This window comes from Pelecanus crispus, chromosome 8, assembly GCF_030463565.1.
Source record: "Pelecanus crispus isolate bPelCri1 chromosome 8, bPelCri1.pri, whole genome shotgun sequence".
Taxonomy (NCBI): Eukaryota; Metazoa; Chordata; class Aves; order Pelecaniformes; family Pelecanidae; genus Pelecanus; species Pelecanus crispus.
Window position 1 is genome coordinate 33,835,248 of NC_134650.1, and position 18,148 is coordinate 33,853,395.

General features: G+C 40.9%; 1 protein-coding gene across 1 annotated transcript; it reads left to right on the forward strand.

Moving 5' to 3' along the window:
- The first annotated feature begins 4,458 nt into the window (after positions 1–4,458).
- On the forward strand, positions 4,459–17,089 carry DNAJA2 (DnaJ heat shock protein family (Hsp40) member A2). The gene is made up of 9 exons (XM_075714744.1): positions 4,459–4,565; positions 7,451–7,510; positions 8,691–8,914; positions 10,327–10,407; positions 10,714–10,847; positions 12,570–12,766; positions 14,292–14,436; positions 14,597–14,724; positions 15,235–17,089. The coding sequence occupies exons 1-9, from the start codon at positions 4,488–4,490 to the stop codon at positions 15,421–15,423; spliced, it is 1,236 nt and encodes a 411-aa protein (XP_075570859.1). The 5' UTR covers positions 4,459–4,487; the 3' UTR covers positions 15,424–17,089.
- The last annotated feature ends 1,059 nt before the right edge of the window (positions 17,090–18,148 follow it).

Here is an 18,148-nt window from a genome sequence, read left to right on the forward strand (position 1 = left end):
GGGCATAAGTAATTAGGGGTGGGTTGTTTATTTGGGAGGAGACTGGGATGGAAAAACAGATGTGCAAGGACAGCAAAAAGAAGGGCCAGGAAAGGGCAAAAGAAATAAGGCAATGCAACTCATATTACCAGTGCTGCACAGAGGTACCTGTCAGACAGCCCTGGGTTTCATCACAACAGCTGGGGCAGGACAATAAATCAAACCTGTTGTTGTGACCATATCAGAAAACTCAAGCCTGCTTCCCTGGTCAGGAGAATTGGGGTAGGGGCAGGCAGGGTGCTTTTCCTGACCAGCAAGGGAACAGCTGGCAGGCACAAAGATCCTGACCGTTGTGCCTTCTACACCTGCCAGCACAGGCAGCTGCCCACTTCCTAAGAGGCTCTTAGTTAGTTAGTGAGTCTCAAAATTCTCTACAAGTTTCAGGTTCTTTCCTTGTTCTTTACTGGCTTGCTTTCTTTCCATAGTTGAAAAGTTCTAGAAATCAGACAGACAGTGTGCACAATACATCAACTGCCTTACCTGAAAGTTGATACCAAAAGTGTTCAAAGCAATGGCCATGTAGGCACATTATAGTGCCTACATATACATATAGTGCCTTTTTTTAAAGCGTAACTGCATTCTTCTTCAGGAGTATTTAAACAGAACACTTTTTTTTTTTTAGTTTAAATTTGATTGTATAGTACTAGATTTAAGCAGGAGTCAGCAATGCCTACTCATATTTTCATGTCAAGACCATGTTAAATACATAAAATAACTTGATAAATAAACTTGAAGAAAGAGGGTTTATTTTTCTGTTGCAGTAACATGAAACTGATATCTTTCCAATTCTCCAGTGATAAACATAATCAATGCTTATTTGATTTCTAAGGAAGCATTGTAAAATGCTTCATCTTAAAAAAGAAATTCAATTTGTTTCATATAAGAATGCAAAAAAACTCTGAAACAAGAACTGAATTTGAATGATCCCTTTTAGTGCCCGTGTAAGGCCAAAACAATACCTTGAAGAGCTAAGAATTGTGCAGTCTATTTAAAAACAAACAAACCTTCACATAGCAACTGCTTTTGTCACATTGTGCGATAATAATATTAGAAACTAAATGAATAAGCTCTTATCTGCAGGAGGAAAATAAAAAAAAAAGAAAAAAGACCTACAAAGAAAACAAAGACAACATGCAAGTGTTAAAAAAACACTTGGGGGAGAACACAATATTTCAGCTGCGTGCCTAACATGTTCTGTCAATACAACTCACAAGTCAATGGTAAAAGCAGCATGCAGGAAGAGGAAACTCTACCTTGTTATTCACCTGCATTTTAATTTGAGAAAAAGGTAATCTTCCAAGCTTGCGATTCTTTAGCTCCACTTCAAAATAAAATGTAAAGTTTCATTCCAGAGGAGTTTTCTTATTATCTGTTGCATGGTTTGGTTGTGTAAGACATAAACCAGGCCTGCAGTAACAAGGATGTTTTAGCAAGGGAGAAGTACACAAACACTGCTTCTAAACTGCCTCCTTAGCTTGGGCTCAAGCTGATACACTAAGTTCACCTGCCATTCCTACTATCCATCAACCTGCTGGCTCACATTCTGACTTCAGTTGCAAACAAGCCACTCAGCTCACAAGACAGGTAAGTCTGGGCTGAATCATACTTTTGAACTTCATCCCTACAGGCGTAGATATGAATGACACCCCACTGGTTTGAGCTAGCTCACCTTCTCAGGTCTCTCAGGTCTTCAGATTTTTTTTTTTTTTTAAATGCAAAGACACATATAAATGCTGTCCTATGGTATTTCAAATACTGCTTGTATCAGTCCTGCCAATTCTGCTTCACTCCTAAAATTATAAGCCTGACATATAGGGCAAAGAAGTGCTCCATTCCTAACTTTTCTTCCTACCTGACTGCCCACTAAAAAGAAAATCCTGTATGATTTTAAAAAAAAGTCTTCTCTAGATACATATGTATCTGTAAGTCAGCACAATCCAAAATAGTCAAGCCAGACATGCATGCCAGACAGTTCTTAAGAGTAGCTGAATTCAGCCTTGCCAAAATAAAAGACAAAGCCAAGTAGTGCAAGACAGGTAAACCAAATTGTGAAGAGCCTTATTGGCTTTAGCCACATATGCTAAACAATGCAATTACAAAGGCTGTACACACAGCCACCAAAAATACCAAAGAAACATATCTCTCCTTATGAGAGTGGGTTTTTTTTTCTTTCTTTCTTTTGGCACCTCTCTGAACCAGACTAATAATTACAGTCCACAGGATTATCTTTCCAGTAGCTGTTCTCTGCCCTGCCACTGTTTTTCTCCCTCTAAAACTAGTCTCTATTTTCCTTTGAAGCTCTTCACTGCTGCCACACCTGCAACACCAGAGGCAGATATTACCATCATCTACTGAATCAGATTATACCAGACTGAATAAACAGAATGACAGAATTTAGGACCCCCAAAAACACCAGCGTAAAAAGGAGCAGAGAAGCCACTAGCAGACCACATTTCCCAATATAGCCATTGCAGCCACAAACTGTGCCAAGGAACTAAAGATGAAGAGTCCCCCTACAGACAATGATGGAAGAAGCCTTTGAGCACTCAGATCCACTCCCCTCAGGTAAGAAGCCTATTCAAATTTCTCCCCCATAAATCCATGAATCACTTCAAAGCACCTTTTCTGCACAATTTCTCACACACCAGGTTGCTAATCTGCTCCCAGTAGACTCTCCTCTGGGCTCAGCCTTACTCACCTCTTCCTCAGGTAGCAGCCTTTCCCAGGCACACCCTGGGCTTACCCACAGATGAGCCAAGAAACTATTTCTGGTTTTCTGCCCTTACAGAGACCCCATCCCATCTTCCTCAGCTAGGTGCCTGCCACAGCTTTTAGAACCTTCCGGCAGCCCTTGCCTAACAAGGGGCTAATGACCAAGAGACCACACCTGAGGAAAGGCTAAGTAGCTGCTCTCCTGGCCAGGCTTTAAGAGACAAACCTCTAATTAAACCCAACCGGGCTTTTTATTTGTCTGTTGAATCATAGAATCATTTAGGTTGGAAAAGACCTTTAAGATCATCCAGTCCAACCATTAACCTAACATTACCAAGTCCACCACTAAACCAATTAAGGGTAGAGTAGCAAGTTTGTGTTTCCTGGCTTGGTGGCTGGATTATTTTTAATGAAAGTAAAAACTAGGAATCATTAAGGTTGGAAAGGACCTCTAAGATCATCAGTCCAACCATCAACCCAACACCACCATGTCCACCAAACCATGTCCTACAGTGCCACATCTAGACATTTTTTGAACGCTTCCAGGGATGGTGACTCCACCACCTCTCTGGGCAGCCTGTTCCAATGCTTGACCACTCTTTCCGTAAAGAATTTTTTCCTAATATCCAGTCTAAACCTGATGCAGCTTGAGGCCATTTCCTCTTGTCCTATTGCTAGTTACTTGAGACAAGAGACCAACACCCACCTCACTACAACCTCCTTTCAGGGAGTTGTAGAGAACGATAAGGTCTCCCCTCAGCCTCCTCTTCTCCAGACTAAACAACCCCAGTTCCCTCAGCCGCTCCTCATAAGGCCTGTGCTCCAGACCCTTCACCAGCTTCGTCGCCCTTCTCTGGACACACTCCAGCACCTCAATGTCTTTCTCTGTCCTAGCTAGTGGTGCCTAGCTAAGGCCTGGGGGCCACTGCACCACTCAAGTACGCTTTGCTCCTCTGAGTCACTGTAGGCCTAGCATAGCAACTAGCACTTTTTCAAAGATCCTAGGAGTGGAGCAAAACACAAAAATGGAGCAGATGGCTACCGATGCTATTTATAACTACCGAAGCCTTAGCAATACACCCTTGAAGAAAAATACGTTGGTGCTTGAGGTTACACAGCAGGTTAGCGCACGGATACCCCTTCGCCCATAAACTTCAGGGAGGTACTTCAGGAGCAAGGAGAAGTCGCACAGGTGGAGGGATCTGGGGAAGCGCGCGCACAGAGGCCTTGGGATTTCAGGCTTCGAAACGACGGGGGAAAGCTGAAGATACCATTTTCGCCTGCAGCGCTCCTCGCTCTGCCGAACGCTGGTTCAAACGGGACGGGGGCCTGCGGCTGCCTGCCCCGAGCGGCGAGCCGGCGGCTCCCGTCCCGCCTCCCGCCTCTTCCCTCACAGCCGCTTCCCGCCTCTTCCCTCACAGCCGCTTCCCGCCTCTTCCCTCACAGCCGCTTCCCGCCTCCCGGCCGCGGCCGTCACGGGCGGCGGCGCGAGCCCCCGGCCCGCCCCCGCCGACACGAGCGCCCCCTGTCGCGCCGCGCCGGAACTGGGTCAGGAGCCCGAAGTGGGGCGAGGGGGCGGGGCCGAAGGGCCGAGGGGGCGGGCGGGCTCCTCCCGCGTCGCGGCGTGGTGACGCGGCTGCCTGCGCGTGACGTCGCGGCGGCTTTCGTCCTGCTCCCGGTCTCGCCCTCGCCGCCCCTCGGCCCGTTCCGGCCTGCGCCCGCCGCCCGCTGCCGCCATGGCGAACGTGGCCGACACGAAGCTCTACGACATTCTGGGGGTGCCGCCCGGGGCCTCCGACAACGAGCTCAAGAAGGTGCGGGGCAGGGGCGGCGGCGGCCGGCGCCCGGGGAGACCGGGCGGCAGCGCTGTGGGGGAGGGGGTGGGCTCGCCGCCGGGCAGGGCCCCGCGGGGCGGCTGAGGCGGGAGGCGAGGGGAGGGAGGGGAGGCCCCGGGCGCGGGGAGCGTGGCCTGAAGGCGGCGGCGGCGGCCTGCCCGGCCGGCTGCGCGGGTGAGGCCTGCGGGGGTAGGGTGCGGCGCCGGGTGCGGGCGCCCGGTGCCGCCTCAGCCCGCCGAGGGAGGCCGCGCCGCGCCGCGCCGCCGCTGGGGCCTGGCCTGCGGGCGGGCGCCGACGGCGCGGGGTAGGCCGCGGGCAAGGCCCGGAGGGGAGGGGGCCGGCGGGAGGAGGGAGCAGCGGTGCCCGGCCGTGCTCCCCGTGTCCCTGGCCCGGTGCCGCCGGGGCCCGGTGCCGCCAGGATCCCGCTCGACTCGCCCCCGCAGCGCCGCGTCCCTCCTGCGCGGCAGGGCCCTGGCCGCAGCCGGCGAAAGGCGGTTCTGCCTGTGAGAATCCTCGCGTAGGACCGGTGAATTGGAAGCGGTGCCATTGTCTGCCCCACGTGTGGGCCTTAGTAAGGTTTCGTTTTGCTCATGTATTTGATCCCTCCAGGCCGAAAGCGACAAGGTGAGGTAAACAAAGAAGCGCGGTGAAAACTTCGAGCCAGGTCATCGGTGTAACAATTCATTACATCCATTTCATTCTGTAGTGTATAAACCACTTTTTTTTTTTTTCCCCAAAAGGACTTGAAGACCATTTACACGTGAGGGAGGGTAATTAGCTACCCAGTTTACTAGCAGTGACCTGCTTCCGCTGACGGGTGGTGCTGGTATTAACAACTATGCGTTACCCATCATGCATGTGGTAGCCTAATTTGTGCAGGGGTAGGCAATTGCAGTGTTGAAATAGTGTTAGAGGTGCAAGGCATGTGGTGAGAAGATAGTGCTGTATACCAAACACAATCAAGTAGAATATCTTTTTTTCTTACTGAATTTTCTTAAAGGTATCTGTGTCCTGTAAGAATGAAAAACTGAGAGCAGTTTTGCACTCGGATGACCTGTGCTGCTCAATATTAATTGCTATAGATTAGTGTTATCATGGAATGTAAAGTTTCCAACTGCCTGCAACAGCAAGAGGTTCATCTATATCTTATTGTCACTGAGAGGTCACATGAATGCTTTATTAATCTGATATTTTAATCTATATAACAATAGAGGAAAGCGAAAACAAATAGGTAATAGCTTAGTCAAAAGGGGCCGAGAGAACAGGTGCTAACATTGATTTGTTAAATTAACAATACGGTGCCAGCATAGACCTTGATTCTGGATCTGTTTCTCATTAAATAAATAGTGGTAGCTTCCTTTTGGGTCATGGGTAGTCTTAAGAATTGCTGTAAACTGGAATGCTGTTATCAGCAAAGACATGAGTGCTTGCTCTTTTTAAAGATCACCATGCAAGCCCCTTTTTTCCTGATTAGATAATGTTATGTAGGTTTTCTGTTTAGTGTTCTGGTTTGTGTTTTTTTTTTTTCTCCCTTGGTTAGACTCCTTAAAATATGTGGGCAAAATCCATTATTATTGCAGAATACATAGGTTTGTGGAAGATTATGCTTTGTTACTGAGGGGTAATTTGTCCTATAAGACCTGTGATTTTTGTTCTTTATGCTTACTGTGGTTTAGAATATCTGGCTTGTAATACCAATGTTCTATTTTTGTTTCATTAGTTCATTATCAAACTTCATTTCTTGATTGCGTGCAGAAGTACAGAGTATTTAAAGAAAATCAGTAAAGGGAAATAACTGTGCAGATGCAAAAAAGGAAACTTACTTATTCCAGTACACAATGGAAAGTTGTGATCTCTGTAAAGCTTTATGTGTAAAGCTCTCTTAGCGCTGTAGTTCTAAAGAGCTAGTTTAGATGCTCAGTTCTACAGAAATAGCTTTTGAAAAATCCGCTCTAAGAACCGGTATTCCAGTTGTTTGCAGTTGCATCACTGTAGCTTTTTTTTTGTATGTGTAATTAAAAAATTAAAAGATTGTATACCATGTAATTTATTAATATCTGTCCCCTGATTGCTACAGGGGGTGTTGAGGTGGAGTGGGCAAAGAGTTGAGGTCTTTACTGTGAAAAACTCAAATTGTAGGAAAAGTCCCTGCCTGTCCTGTTATTTGTTTTGATCCTCTAAAGTATAAGCAAAACAGGTGAAGTACCTCTGTAGAAAAAGTGATGGTCCTGAGAGTCAAAGTAGTGGTCAAAAAAAAAGCATTCTGAAAAAATCTTGTCTGGAGATTTGGCTGTTCTTATTCCCCCTACTGTTTTAGAAGAATGAAGTTAAAAGCAACGATCTGTACATTTCTGCACATGTAACTCATATACTTAGTTCAAAGTGAGATGAAATCTTCCGTTATTGATAGGTAAGGAAGAATAAAATGATTATTTTGAGGATTGACTGATAGGGTTGAATGAGAAGCTGAGGCAGCCATTTTGTTGTTAATGTATTGCTGTGATTGAGGTGAAAGACAAATGGGTTAAAACTCAAATTGTTGTAGCTTTTGAGTGGGTTCTGCGAGTAAGTCATTTTAATGAAAGTCCAATGTAATTCTTCCTGTAAGTTAATGAAGATAAGCAGGAAAACTAGTTCTAGCTATTGTGTGCTATAGTTGTGTTTAAATCCAAGTGTAGTTAATTTATGCATATAGCAGTGTCAGAATTTTTTATGTATCATTTCAATGTATGAGTGATTTCAAAACACTCATTTTCTCACTTTGCTTTATTAGGATTTTCTTTCTTCCTGAAGACACTACTTGAGTTTCTCAGAAAAGAACTGATTAATCAAAATTTAACTAATTTTGTATCTCTTTCAACTAGGCATACAGAAAGCTGGCCAAGGAGTACCATCCTGATAAGAATCCAAATGCAGGGGACAAAGTAAGACTTTTTTTTTTTTTTTTTTTTGAACTCCTGAAGTTTGCTATTACAGTAGCATCCACTAGACCAAATACAGGTGTTGGGGGCTTGCTGTTACAAGTTGTTCAAAAATAATAACTGTGAGAGGGAACCCTGTCTTGTCTACGTCTTCCCAATCTCAAAATCTACCAGTGTACCTTGTGAGAAAATGTAGCAGTTGGCTAAGTCAAATTGGTTGAGAAGGTAATGCTGAGGGAAAAACTGCCTCTCTTCATCTGCTGAGATGATGTCAGCTGGCATTGGCATCTACATAGGTGTTTGAAAAAGATAGTCAGTTTTCCAAGTTTTTCCAGCATGGAAAAATGTATGTGTGGAGGTTCTTGAAACTGCTGCAGCATAAAACAAATTACATATGTGGGAAGGTTGAATTAGATTTGTTATGCTAATAGCAATTAAAAAAATGTCAATTAAGTTGACTCAGCTGATTCTCTTTAACAGAACTGAAGTTCCAATGGTTGCTTAGGTGAGCAGAGATGCCTATGAAAAGATATTAATTTGTTTTGAGGACAAACACATTAATATGCATTTTTAGTAAGTTGCTCAATTGTTAGCGTATTTTAAGTGCCTAACATATCTTGAAGTCCTTGCCATTAGTACGTAACTGGGGTTTTTTTGCCTGTTGGCTACTGCAGTGTTGCATACTTGGGGATTTTCTTCTTTGGTTGGATTTTATTGTTTGTAAGAAAACTGTCTTATGCTAGGCACAGCAAAGAACAAAGTCAATGAGGTTTTGCAATGAAATGTCATATTTTATGATAAGAAGTAACACAACTAAGATCACATCTGACTTCTAATTTTTTTTTACAATGAGGATGGTGAAGCACTGGAACAGGTTGCCCAGAGAGGTAGTGGAGGCCCCATCCCTGGCAACATTCAAGGTCAGGTTGGACCTCTGAGGAACCTGATCTGGTTAAAGCTGTCCCTGCTTACTGCAGGGGGGTTGGGCTAGATGATCTCTAAAGGTCCCTTCCAACCCAAAGCATCCTATGATTCTAAGTCTTGCCTATTAGAATGAGAGTGGAAAACTGTTCTGTCATGTACCTTCTTAATTGAGTGTTCATGCTGGGCAAGAAACAGTAGCAAAATGCTCCCTTGAAGTTCTAAATTATCATGCACTGTTTTGACTCTGTTCCTCTTCTAGTTCAAAGAAATAAGCTTTGCCTATGAAGTATTGTCAAATCCAGAGAAACGTGAGTTATATGATAGATACGGAGAACAGGGTCTTCGAGAAGGTAGCGGTGGAAGCAGTGGAATGGACGATATTTTCTCCCATATCTTTGGTGGTGGATTGTTCAATTTCATGGGTGGTCAAAGTAGAAGTCGTAATGGTAGAAGAAGAGGAGAAGATATGATGCATCCACTCAAGTGAGTATCTTGATACTGCAGTTTGTGCTTTCAAGCTTTCCTGATCCGGACTTGACTCTGCTAGTTTATATTCTTGATATGCTTCTCAGTTGAGATATTCTGCAGTGTGCACCTACTTCTCAGACCCGCATGTCATGTGTAGCCCAGAAGGCAGTCATCTTGAGTTACTTTTCATTATTGGTTAATCTTACAGGCTGCCTAATACTTTGCTTTGCCTGGTTATTAGCCTGTATATACTTTGTTAGCATTATTTTCCTTGGTTTTGCTACTTAATTATGTTTGGAAGTTCTAATCTCAAAAAGCATTCAACAACCAAGTATTACTCATTAGCTGGATTCTTGGGGAAGCAGAAGTACGAAGGCTCTGGAAAGACTTAAGTTGACTTGCATTCATAGCATAATACCAGCTGGAACTAAAGTTGAACTGCATAATTAATGGCAAAGTGTGTGTGGTGGTTTGATTTTGGGTTTTGTGGTTTTTTTTTTTTTTTAAAGCCATGCTTAAATATCACATCTAGTTGTGTTTTGTAGATCTCTGCTTGCAGTCATGACTGGCTTTTTGCATGCTGAGCAGGTCCTTTCTAAGTTCTTAAGTTAAGCTGCATCTTTCCTGTGGTTGGCAAAATGTGCTTAGTAAAGTCTGTTTACTTTTACATGCTCGCTTAGTTTAGTAGCTAGTACTGCACGCTATATTATTAATTAGCTTTGGTTTTGTTGTTAGTTGTAAACACTGATGCTAGGCAACCTTTTCTCAATACATTGAATTGAAATTTGTATGCACTAGCAAAGAGAAACACTAGATGTGTTCATAAACTTCTGTTAATATATGAAGGTTATTGGAGTTTGATAGTGTATTCAGGAGCTTCTAAAAAAATTGAAACATCAACAAATCTAAAGAATTAAGTGGCCTTGGGGACATGCTAACCCCTGCTCACTAAGCTATCTGGTGTGGAAGGCTCAATACAGTAGTAAGTATTCTGTATGTATTCTTATGTATGCATGCTATAAATATTGGCAGGATGGTCTAGAGAGGTTTGTTTCTCACCTGCCTGGTAGAACTAAAAAAAAAAAAACAAAACCAAAAAAACCCACCAAAAAAACCCCACCAAAACCTAAATGCTTGTTTCCTATTGAGAAACACAAGCAATCCTATCTGATTTCTTCTGATTAAATTACAGCTTTTCTCTGAAACGATGTTCAGGATTACATGTGGTGTATATTCATATGTATGGAATATTTTTTAAATGACTCCTTGTGAAAGTGAAAATGGTGCCTTAAAATTTTACTTCAGTAACAGATTTAATCTTTTTACGAAGATCTGTTTTTCTTTGATATGTCCTCGGCAAGTATTTTGACTACACGGGGAAAGTAAGTTGTTAAATGATAACCCAGGAGAAATACTTTATTTTGTAGAGTCTCTTTAGAAGATCTGTATAATGGAAAGACAACTAAACTACAACTTAGCAAGAATGTCCTTTGTAGTGCATGTAATGGGTAAGTTTGTTTATATTTTTGAGTTCTCCGATTGCTTTGTTGGCATATAGTGTAATGAAGCATCTCCTATGTCAGATCTGTATCAGTATTTGACTTCCTGGAGCCTGCTCTCAGACTAGAAAATTGTTGAATTTGAGTGATACAGTTGATGGAACTAGAACTATTCAAGGGCTTTGGGGGGAAGGCGGGAAGAGAGAACCTAATTGTAATTGGCAGTGCAATTAGGCATGTTAACCTACCTATGTAGGGGGTTTTTTTGTCATGTTTCTGAAATACTTTTCATGCAACTGGTGCTTTCTATTCTAGGCAGGGAGGGAAGGCTGGAGCCGTTCAGAAATGTAATGCTTGCCGGGGTAGAGGTGTACGTATCATGATTAGACAGCTGGCTCCTGGAATGGTTCAGCAGATGCAATCTGTATGCTCTGACTGCAATGGAGAAGGTAGGCCAAGCTATTCTATGTTACTAAATGCATTTAGTTGGATTCAACCTCCTGGTTAAATCTCAGGAGGAACTTACGCAGAACAGTTTTGCTCCCATCTAGTCCGCTAGGTCTCAATCTGAGACGAGAAATCATTTTACTCGAACAGCAGCAAGATTTACAGTGTTTAATGTGCTGAAAAGCAGCCTGGAAGCTTGAACAGCAGGACAGGGATTGATTGTTTTTTAAAAACATTTAGATGTGAATATTACTTACTGCTGTTACCCTTGTGTTAAAGTAAAAACCAAGATTTTGTTGGTTTAGGAGCTTTTTGTCATTTTGCAGTCTCCTAATATCCAAAGACAGGCTTAGGTTAAAAATGGAAACCTAAAGTTCGATTTTAACTTCTTCAAATTAAGAAGGTACCTTTTACTGGATTGGTTGTGTTTGGGGGAATGAGTTCAGCACATGATCTATACTTCAAGTGATTCCTTTTTATATCTTCCTGCAGTTTGCAGACTAGTAACATCACCTTGTGGATGATTTTACTCTTCACAATACTTGGAAATTACAGAGAGTTGTATTTCATGACTAGTCAAAATATTTCATAAATGATGTTGTCTTTGAACATCTTGTTTTCACAGCTTACATACCTAGGCTACATATGTAGTAGTTTCAACTGCATCATAACATTTATGCTTTGTTTCACAGAAAGGTGGTTTAAGCTGGCAAGGCTAATGTTTTAAGCCAAGTGCATCTGCTTGTGGTGCTTAAAGCAGTATTGGAAATAAGTACTGAAATTGTACAGCGCATGTGGCCTAATAGTTTGGTTACTCTGTACAACCACAATAGTGTACTTGAAAAATAAAGATGAAGTAGAACAGAGAATTTAAGCTGTTTTGGATAGTCATTCTTCAGTTTGCTGGAAGAAGTAATTGCTCTGCTAGAGGTGATGGACAATGTGAAAAACTACTCCATTTCAGAGTATAAAAGTGAAATCCCTTATGTGTCAGAAAATCTTAATCTTTTCCATGGGAAAACCTATATATTGCTCTTGCTTGAAACTGATTTGACCAGCTAATCCCCCCCCCCCCATTTTGTATGCAAGCCTCTCTAGTTCTGTCTGCATTTACATAATACTTTCTTGTGGTAGTATACTGCAAAATGTGGCTGTCAATGAACAGAACCCAGTAATCCTTTTTTCACTGTTGTTAACAGAAGCGGAACTAAGCTTCCTAAATTCATTGCAATAATTTGAAATTTGTATTCTGACTTCTAAGGGAGGGGAGATGCTTCAGTTTGGTTTTAGCTTCATCCTTTCTTTTATAGCTGTCATCTTCCAGCATAACAAGGAATGGAAAAGTAGGCTTTTTTTTAAGAGTAGTAAGTTGAGTGGTAAGGATACTGGAGTCAAATTAAGACCTAAGGAACACTAGAAGCTATAGACAAAGTCATGTTTTGCCTTTCTCTAAAGCACTCTCACTTTTCAAAATCCTTGATGGGACAGCTTGGAAGGTTATGTGTATCTTTGTATTTCTACCCCGCCCCATTTTTTTTTTTTCTTCCCCCTCTTCCAGCTAGGGTAAATTGAGCCTGGCTTTCCTCTTGTGAGGAATTCATAAAGCAACATCTAAATCACTAGTTGTGTTGCATATATTCTTCAGCCTACCTTAAAATAGTTTTTCTTCCGAATCGGATGCAATTATGAGGAAATCTCTGAACTCAAAATTTGTCTTTCTTTAGGTGAAGTAATTAATGAAAAAGACCGCTGTAAAAAATGTGAAGGGAAGAAGGTGATCAAAGAGGTAAAAATACTTGAAGTCCATGTAGACAAAGGCATGAAACATGGGCAAAGAATTACGTTCAGTGGAGAAGCAGATCAGGCTCCAGGTGTGGAACCAGGTGATATTGTCCTCTTACTCCAAGAAAAGGAGAATGAGGTAATGCTTTTAAGTTTATATTTTAAATGCCTTTTATCCTAGTCTTTAATATTTAAGTGATACAGATGTCTCTTCATTTTAAAGTAATTCATATAGTTGCAGCTCTGGGAGAGATGCTGAATAGCTTTTAATAGATTTATAGTAAGTAACATGGCTTTCATGGTGAGCCAGAAAAAACTTGCAAGTCTGTAGCCAGAGGACATGCAGATTCTGGTGCTTCCTAATGCTAATAAAAGGTAGCTTTCTCAGGCAGGCTCAGGATGACTTTGATACAGTGGACACAGTAAAGAGCCATTCAGGATGTTAACTTCAGTCTGCTTTGCTTGTGACACTAACAAAATGCTAGGTCTTGCTTTTTTTTTTCAATGCCTTGTGACATGGCAGGGAACTCCTATTAAAATCCCCAGATGGTGCTTTCTATCTCGGCTACTGTGGTTGTGGGAATGTAACACAGAATGCTGATGTTATGGATTCATTTAACAAAACAAACACAATTATTTTATATTGGTTTGTTAAGGCTTATGCTTACTGTGTTCTGGAGTATATACTTTGCACTTTTGAATTATGTATTGCGATTTATCTTTTTCTGTGTTAAAACTACCTTAGGGCAGAGTTGAGGTGACTGCTTCTTTTTTGAATGCTTTTGTTTAGAAAGGCCAGGTATTACTGGCCTTATGATGAAATAAGAAATAGTTTGTGTGTTATACTCTGGAAGAAATGTTGAATGGAGTGGTGGTGGTGGGAGAAGTTGTGTTGTGACACAAAGAATAGCATTGAGTACAAATTTAAATTTCAGTCACATATTAAGGATATGATGTTGGTTATCTGGAAATTGGGTACTTTGTAAGCTTTTCAAAGCTGTGTCAAGGACTGCTAATTTGTCAAATCAGTTTTGCATAGCTCTTTACACATTCTTGTCTTTTCTTCTGTAATACTGGTTGAAATGTGGCATCGCAGTTGATTTTGACTATGATAAGGGAGAAGCAGTCTGTAAGCATACAGAACAGTCAGATGTGCATGACAGCATCAAATTCCAGATGGTGGATGCCACTCCTGTCTTAGTCTTCTAATGAACTACATCTAGTTTTACAGTATTAACAGTTCTGAAAAATACTGTACGTTGTGTCCTAGTGAGTAAAACTAGACTGACTTTTAGTGAAGCTAAAAGTGTGTTTTGTACTCCAGGAAATAGTGTCAAACTGTCATAAGTTTTGTTTATAGGTTACTTGTGTAGAAGATCTTGGGGGTAAGAGAGTAGTGCTACCATACAGGCCTTCTCGTTTAATTTGAACCTTACCTCATAGTATATAGTGTGATTTGCCTTATCTTAGATGATGCTTTCATCAGGCACAAACTCTCTAAGCATGTGAAGCTATTGGAATTAACAGAATCAAGTTAACTGTGTACAAAGGCTGTTGCTCTGACATTGAATTTTAAGAATAAATAATGAATTCTAAATAATGAGTCTTGTGGAGGTAGGATTATAGGACTAGAAAAAGATCTCTCCTGTGTTTTGGTTTCTTAGGTGTTCCAGCGGGATGGGAATGACTTGCATATGACACACAAGATTGGACTTGTTGAAGCACTGTGTGGATTTCAGTTCACATTTAAGCACCTTGATGGACGTCAAATTGTGGTTAAATATCCTCCTGGAAAAGTAATTGAACCAGGTAAGCTTGACCTGATAAAGACTTCTTTGACTATGCTTTTGTGATTCTTGAACACTTAATCCCATTCTTGTTGTCCTGTTAACTGACAGGCTAGAGAAATAAAGAGAATTGTATAGAGAAAGATTTGTTCTGAAGTAGCTTACTTCTCTTTGAATTACAGGTTGCGTTCGCGTAGTCAGAGGTGAAGGAATGCCACAGTATCGCAATCCTTTTGAGAAGGGGGATCTTTACATTAAATTTGATGTTCAGTTTCCTGAAAATAACTGGATTAGCCCAGAAAAGCTTTCAGTAAGTAGTTTTTCAAGCGTGTGGTGGCGTCATTTGACAGTGTATGCAAAGTGTGTGTGTTGTACCTCACGTGCTTGCTTTCAGTGCTTAAATTTAGATGCAAGTACAGTTGTTCTTTAACGTTATTTATGGGCAACATGTAACTTGAAAATACCCATTGGAATATGAATTTACAGGACCTGTATTTAAGAGCCGGGCAGATGTTGGACGGAGGAGAGCAGGAGGAAGAATCTTCCTGCTACTGTGTGATAAGTTTTCAGAGTGCAACTGTATTTACTGATTGCGCTTTGGTTGATGGTATGTGGAGCTGTTGGCTTTCTTGAAGTGGCGTCTTCCAGTTGATACAAATACTTGGAATACTTAAAAATGAGTATGCACTTCAGAGTTTGCATCAGCTTAGACTTCTAAACCAGACCTGCTCTGAGAGGGAGTCTTGAAGTTGTGGGAAACTGGTCACTTTATTTAGCGGTTGTAGATGCAGTACTGAATACACTTCTTTTTTTGGGGCAGGAACTTGAAGATCTTCTGCCAGCTAGACCAGAATTTCCCAATGTAATTGGTGATGCAGAAGAGGTAGATCTTCAGGAATTTGATACCACTCGTGGTTCAGGTGGTGGCCAGAGACGTGAAGCTTATAACGATAGTTCTGATGAAGAAAGCAGCCATCACGGACCTGGGGTACAGTGTGCCCATCAGTAAACATTTGTCTAAAAAGTTGCACAAGGATTTTCTTTGAAATTTTGCCTGACTTGTTTTCAACAATCCAGCTGGATTGTATAAGTAATCCAGATGAACCAATGGACATCTATTGCTGTATCTGTAACTTCTAAATTGGTCTATAGTATCTACAGAGTGTAATTTAAACTAACCACAAGCTTACATCTTCATTTTGACTGTGTAGCAGAATAAAGCACTTGAAAGGAAGACAAGACTCCTTTTCACATGGGTTTTAAGTTTGTCCTCGTATCTGTGCTTGATTTTTACCAGTTTTGTGTAGATTTTAAGTTTCATATTTTAAACTGAAATTCTACATTGTAAAGTTTGTGTACAATTTGTCCTGAGGCTTGGTATTTGGCTGCACCTGCATAAGCTGCTACAAGTAGAATAAAGAATTTCATAGCCTGTATCTATCATCTAGATGCATGGTAAATGGGCTTTGCACATAATGGGTTTAGAGCTGACTGGGAACAATGGAAGACTAAATTAGAAGTGGTTGTAAGTTTTGGGTTTTTTTTTTTTCTACCATCTTGTGAACGGTTTCTGAAATAAATAAAAGCAGTTGGTGTATAATATATTTCTTTTGCCTTGTAACTCTTACTTTTCCAGTGGCTTTTAACTATTCTGTATACAAAGAGACTAATTAGATGGTAGACATCTTATAAACACAGGGAGGCTGAAGCTGCTTTAAGACTAGGTTGCAGCTAGATAACAATTGTGTGCCACATATAAAAGTCTTTTCTTGAGATGAGGTATGACTACATGGGCACAGGAAATGCTGCAGCCATGTCCCCTTTGTATGAAGAAAACGCAAGGATATCTGAGGTCAATCAGAAGAAAACAAAGCCTTTTAAATGAAGATGATTAAATCCCAAAATAATGGCATCTTTCTCTTAGCCTCTGAATCCATTTCAAAGCCTGATTCAGCCTGACTACCTAGAGAAATGTTTCCAGTTTTAAAAAAATCTTTGTAAAAATGAACATGATGCCTGGCAACTTCTGGTTGCATTAACACAGTTTGTAAAGAGATTGAGATTAGTATTGTACTTGATAAAAATTTTTGACCTGGAAACAAACTAAAGGTAGATGGTTTTGTTACTTTTCCAGTAGTTTGTACTTTCTTTTTTAACTATTAAAACATTAAGTTCTCCAGCTTCAGTTCTATTCCTTTTTATATGCTTTTAATTGGTAAAAATACCACAACAAAGCAAAAATGTGACCTTAAATAACTATCAGGTACAGTTAGTTATCTAAGCATTTAGTTACAATGTTAAGGAACTGTGCAGGAACTGCGGTTGGTAAGCTGCTTCTCTGTAGTAAGGTTTCTCTCCCTGTTGAAGCGAGGAAGTTGAAAGATGCCTCTACTTTTCTTACAAATCTGAAGTGTGACATGTTTAATTATTGCTCAGATAGTTGTTGACACCTTGCCAGTGAGGTTGGAGGGACAAACTTAAAAAGGGTTTCCATGTGCTTGGGTAGGCATTGGCATTTGAGTGTTGCTGAACATCCTTGTTACTGACTCTAAAACTGAAGCAAGAATAAACACTGTTTGACCTGTATTTCACTACTGACTTCTTATGCTGTGGCATTCTCATTTAGTGAATCTTTATTTTCATTTATTAAAACCTCAGGTTGCTTTTCATGAAGACATGGTTACATACTGATCATTTCTCCAAGAAGTTAGTCATCTTAACCTGTAATGCTTAAAAGCAGAAGACAGGTGCTTAAGTAAGACTACTTAAACAATTAAAATACCTGTCTTCTGCTTTTAGGATTTACCTGCTTGGAAGACAGAGTATGTACTCTAAACTTCTTATCTCCTTACATTAAATTGCATTTTTGGTGGGGATGGAGGAAGGGATTCATGGTGATTTTCTGGACAGCATGCTGAAGTGAAGGGTGGAGGGGAAGTTGATCACTGGGTGTAGTGTGAATTAGTCTAGTTCTGTTTCAGGCCTGCGATTGCATTCATTCAGGCTCCTCACAGCAGCAGCGTTCAATGAGTGGTGACATCTTCAGAGTTGCCCTTATTACATGTATCTCCTGCTCTACTAAGAGGGTATCCCTTTACAGAGTTGTAGTGTAAAAAAACTTCACATAAGTTCACAATCTACACTGTCTTGGTTTCAATATTTAAATTGCAAGCAATATACTACTACAGTTACTAATGCTTCATCAGTAGTTTACTGATGAAGTTTAATGCTCAAAATAGCTATTAATGCTTTAACTGAGACAATGTGACTGTCTATGAATAATCAAATAAACACTACTTGAGTGTTCTCAATAATAAACAGCTAAAACTTAAGTACTTATGTTAGACATGGTACTATAAACAAGTAAGTCTTCTATGTTGGGGGAGGAAGAAAATGTGATCGCCGGAACTGTATTAGAAGCATTTTTTAGTTGACACTTTTTTTTTATATATCTTTAATATTGGCCTCAAGAAGCTAAAAGGAAAAAAGCTCACAAAGTCTTCTCCAGCTTATTTTGTGACATACCTATTTCTGCATATACAGTGACTAAAACCAACCTAAGTTGACTCTCATGGAAAGTCTCATCTGTCCTCTTAAATGCATTTAAATTTACCAATTTAATCATAAGATACTGACAGTGGTGTGGTTCTTGTTCACATAAAAGATGAGGCTATGTTATTTTGAAAAAGAAGTTAGAGGTAATCAGTGGAGGAAAGATTACTGCTGTTTGAAAA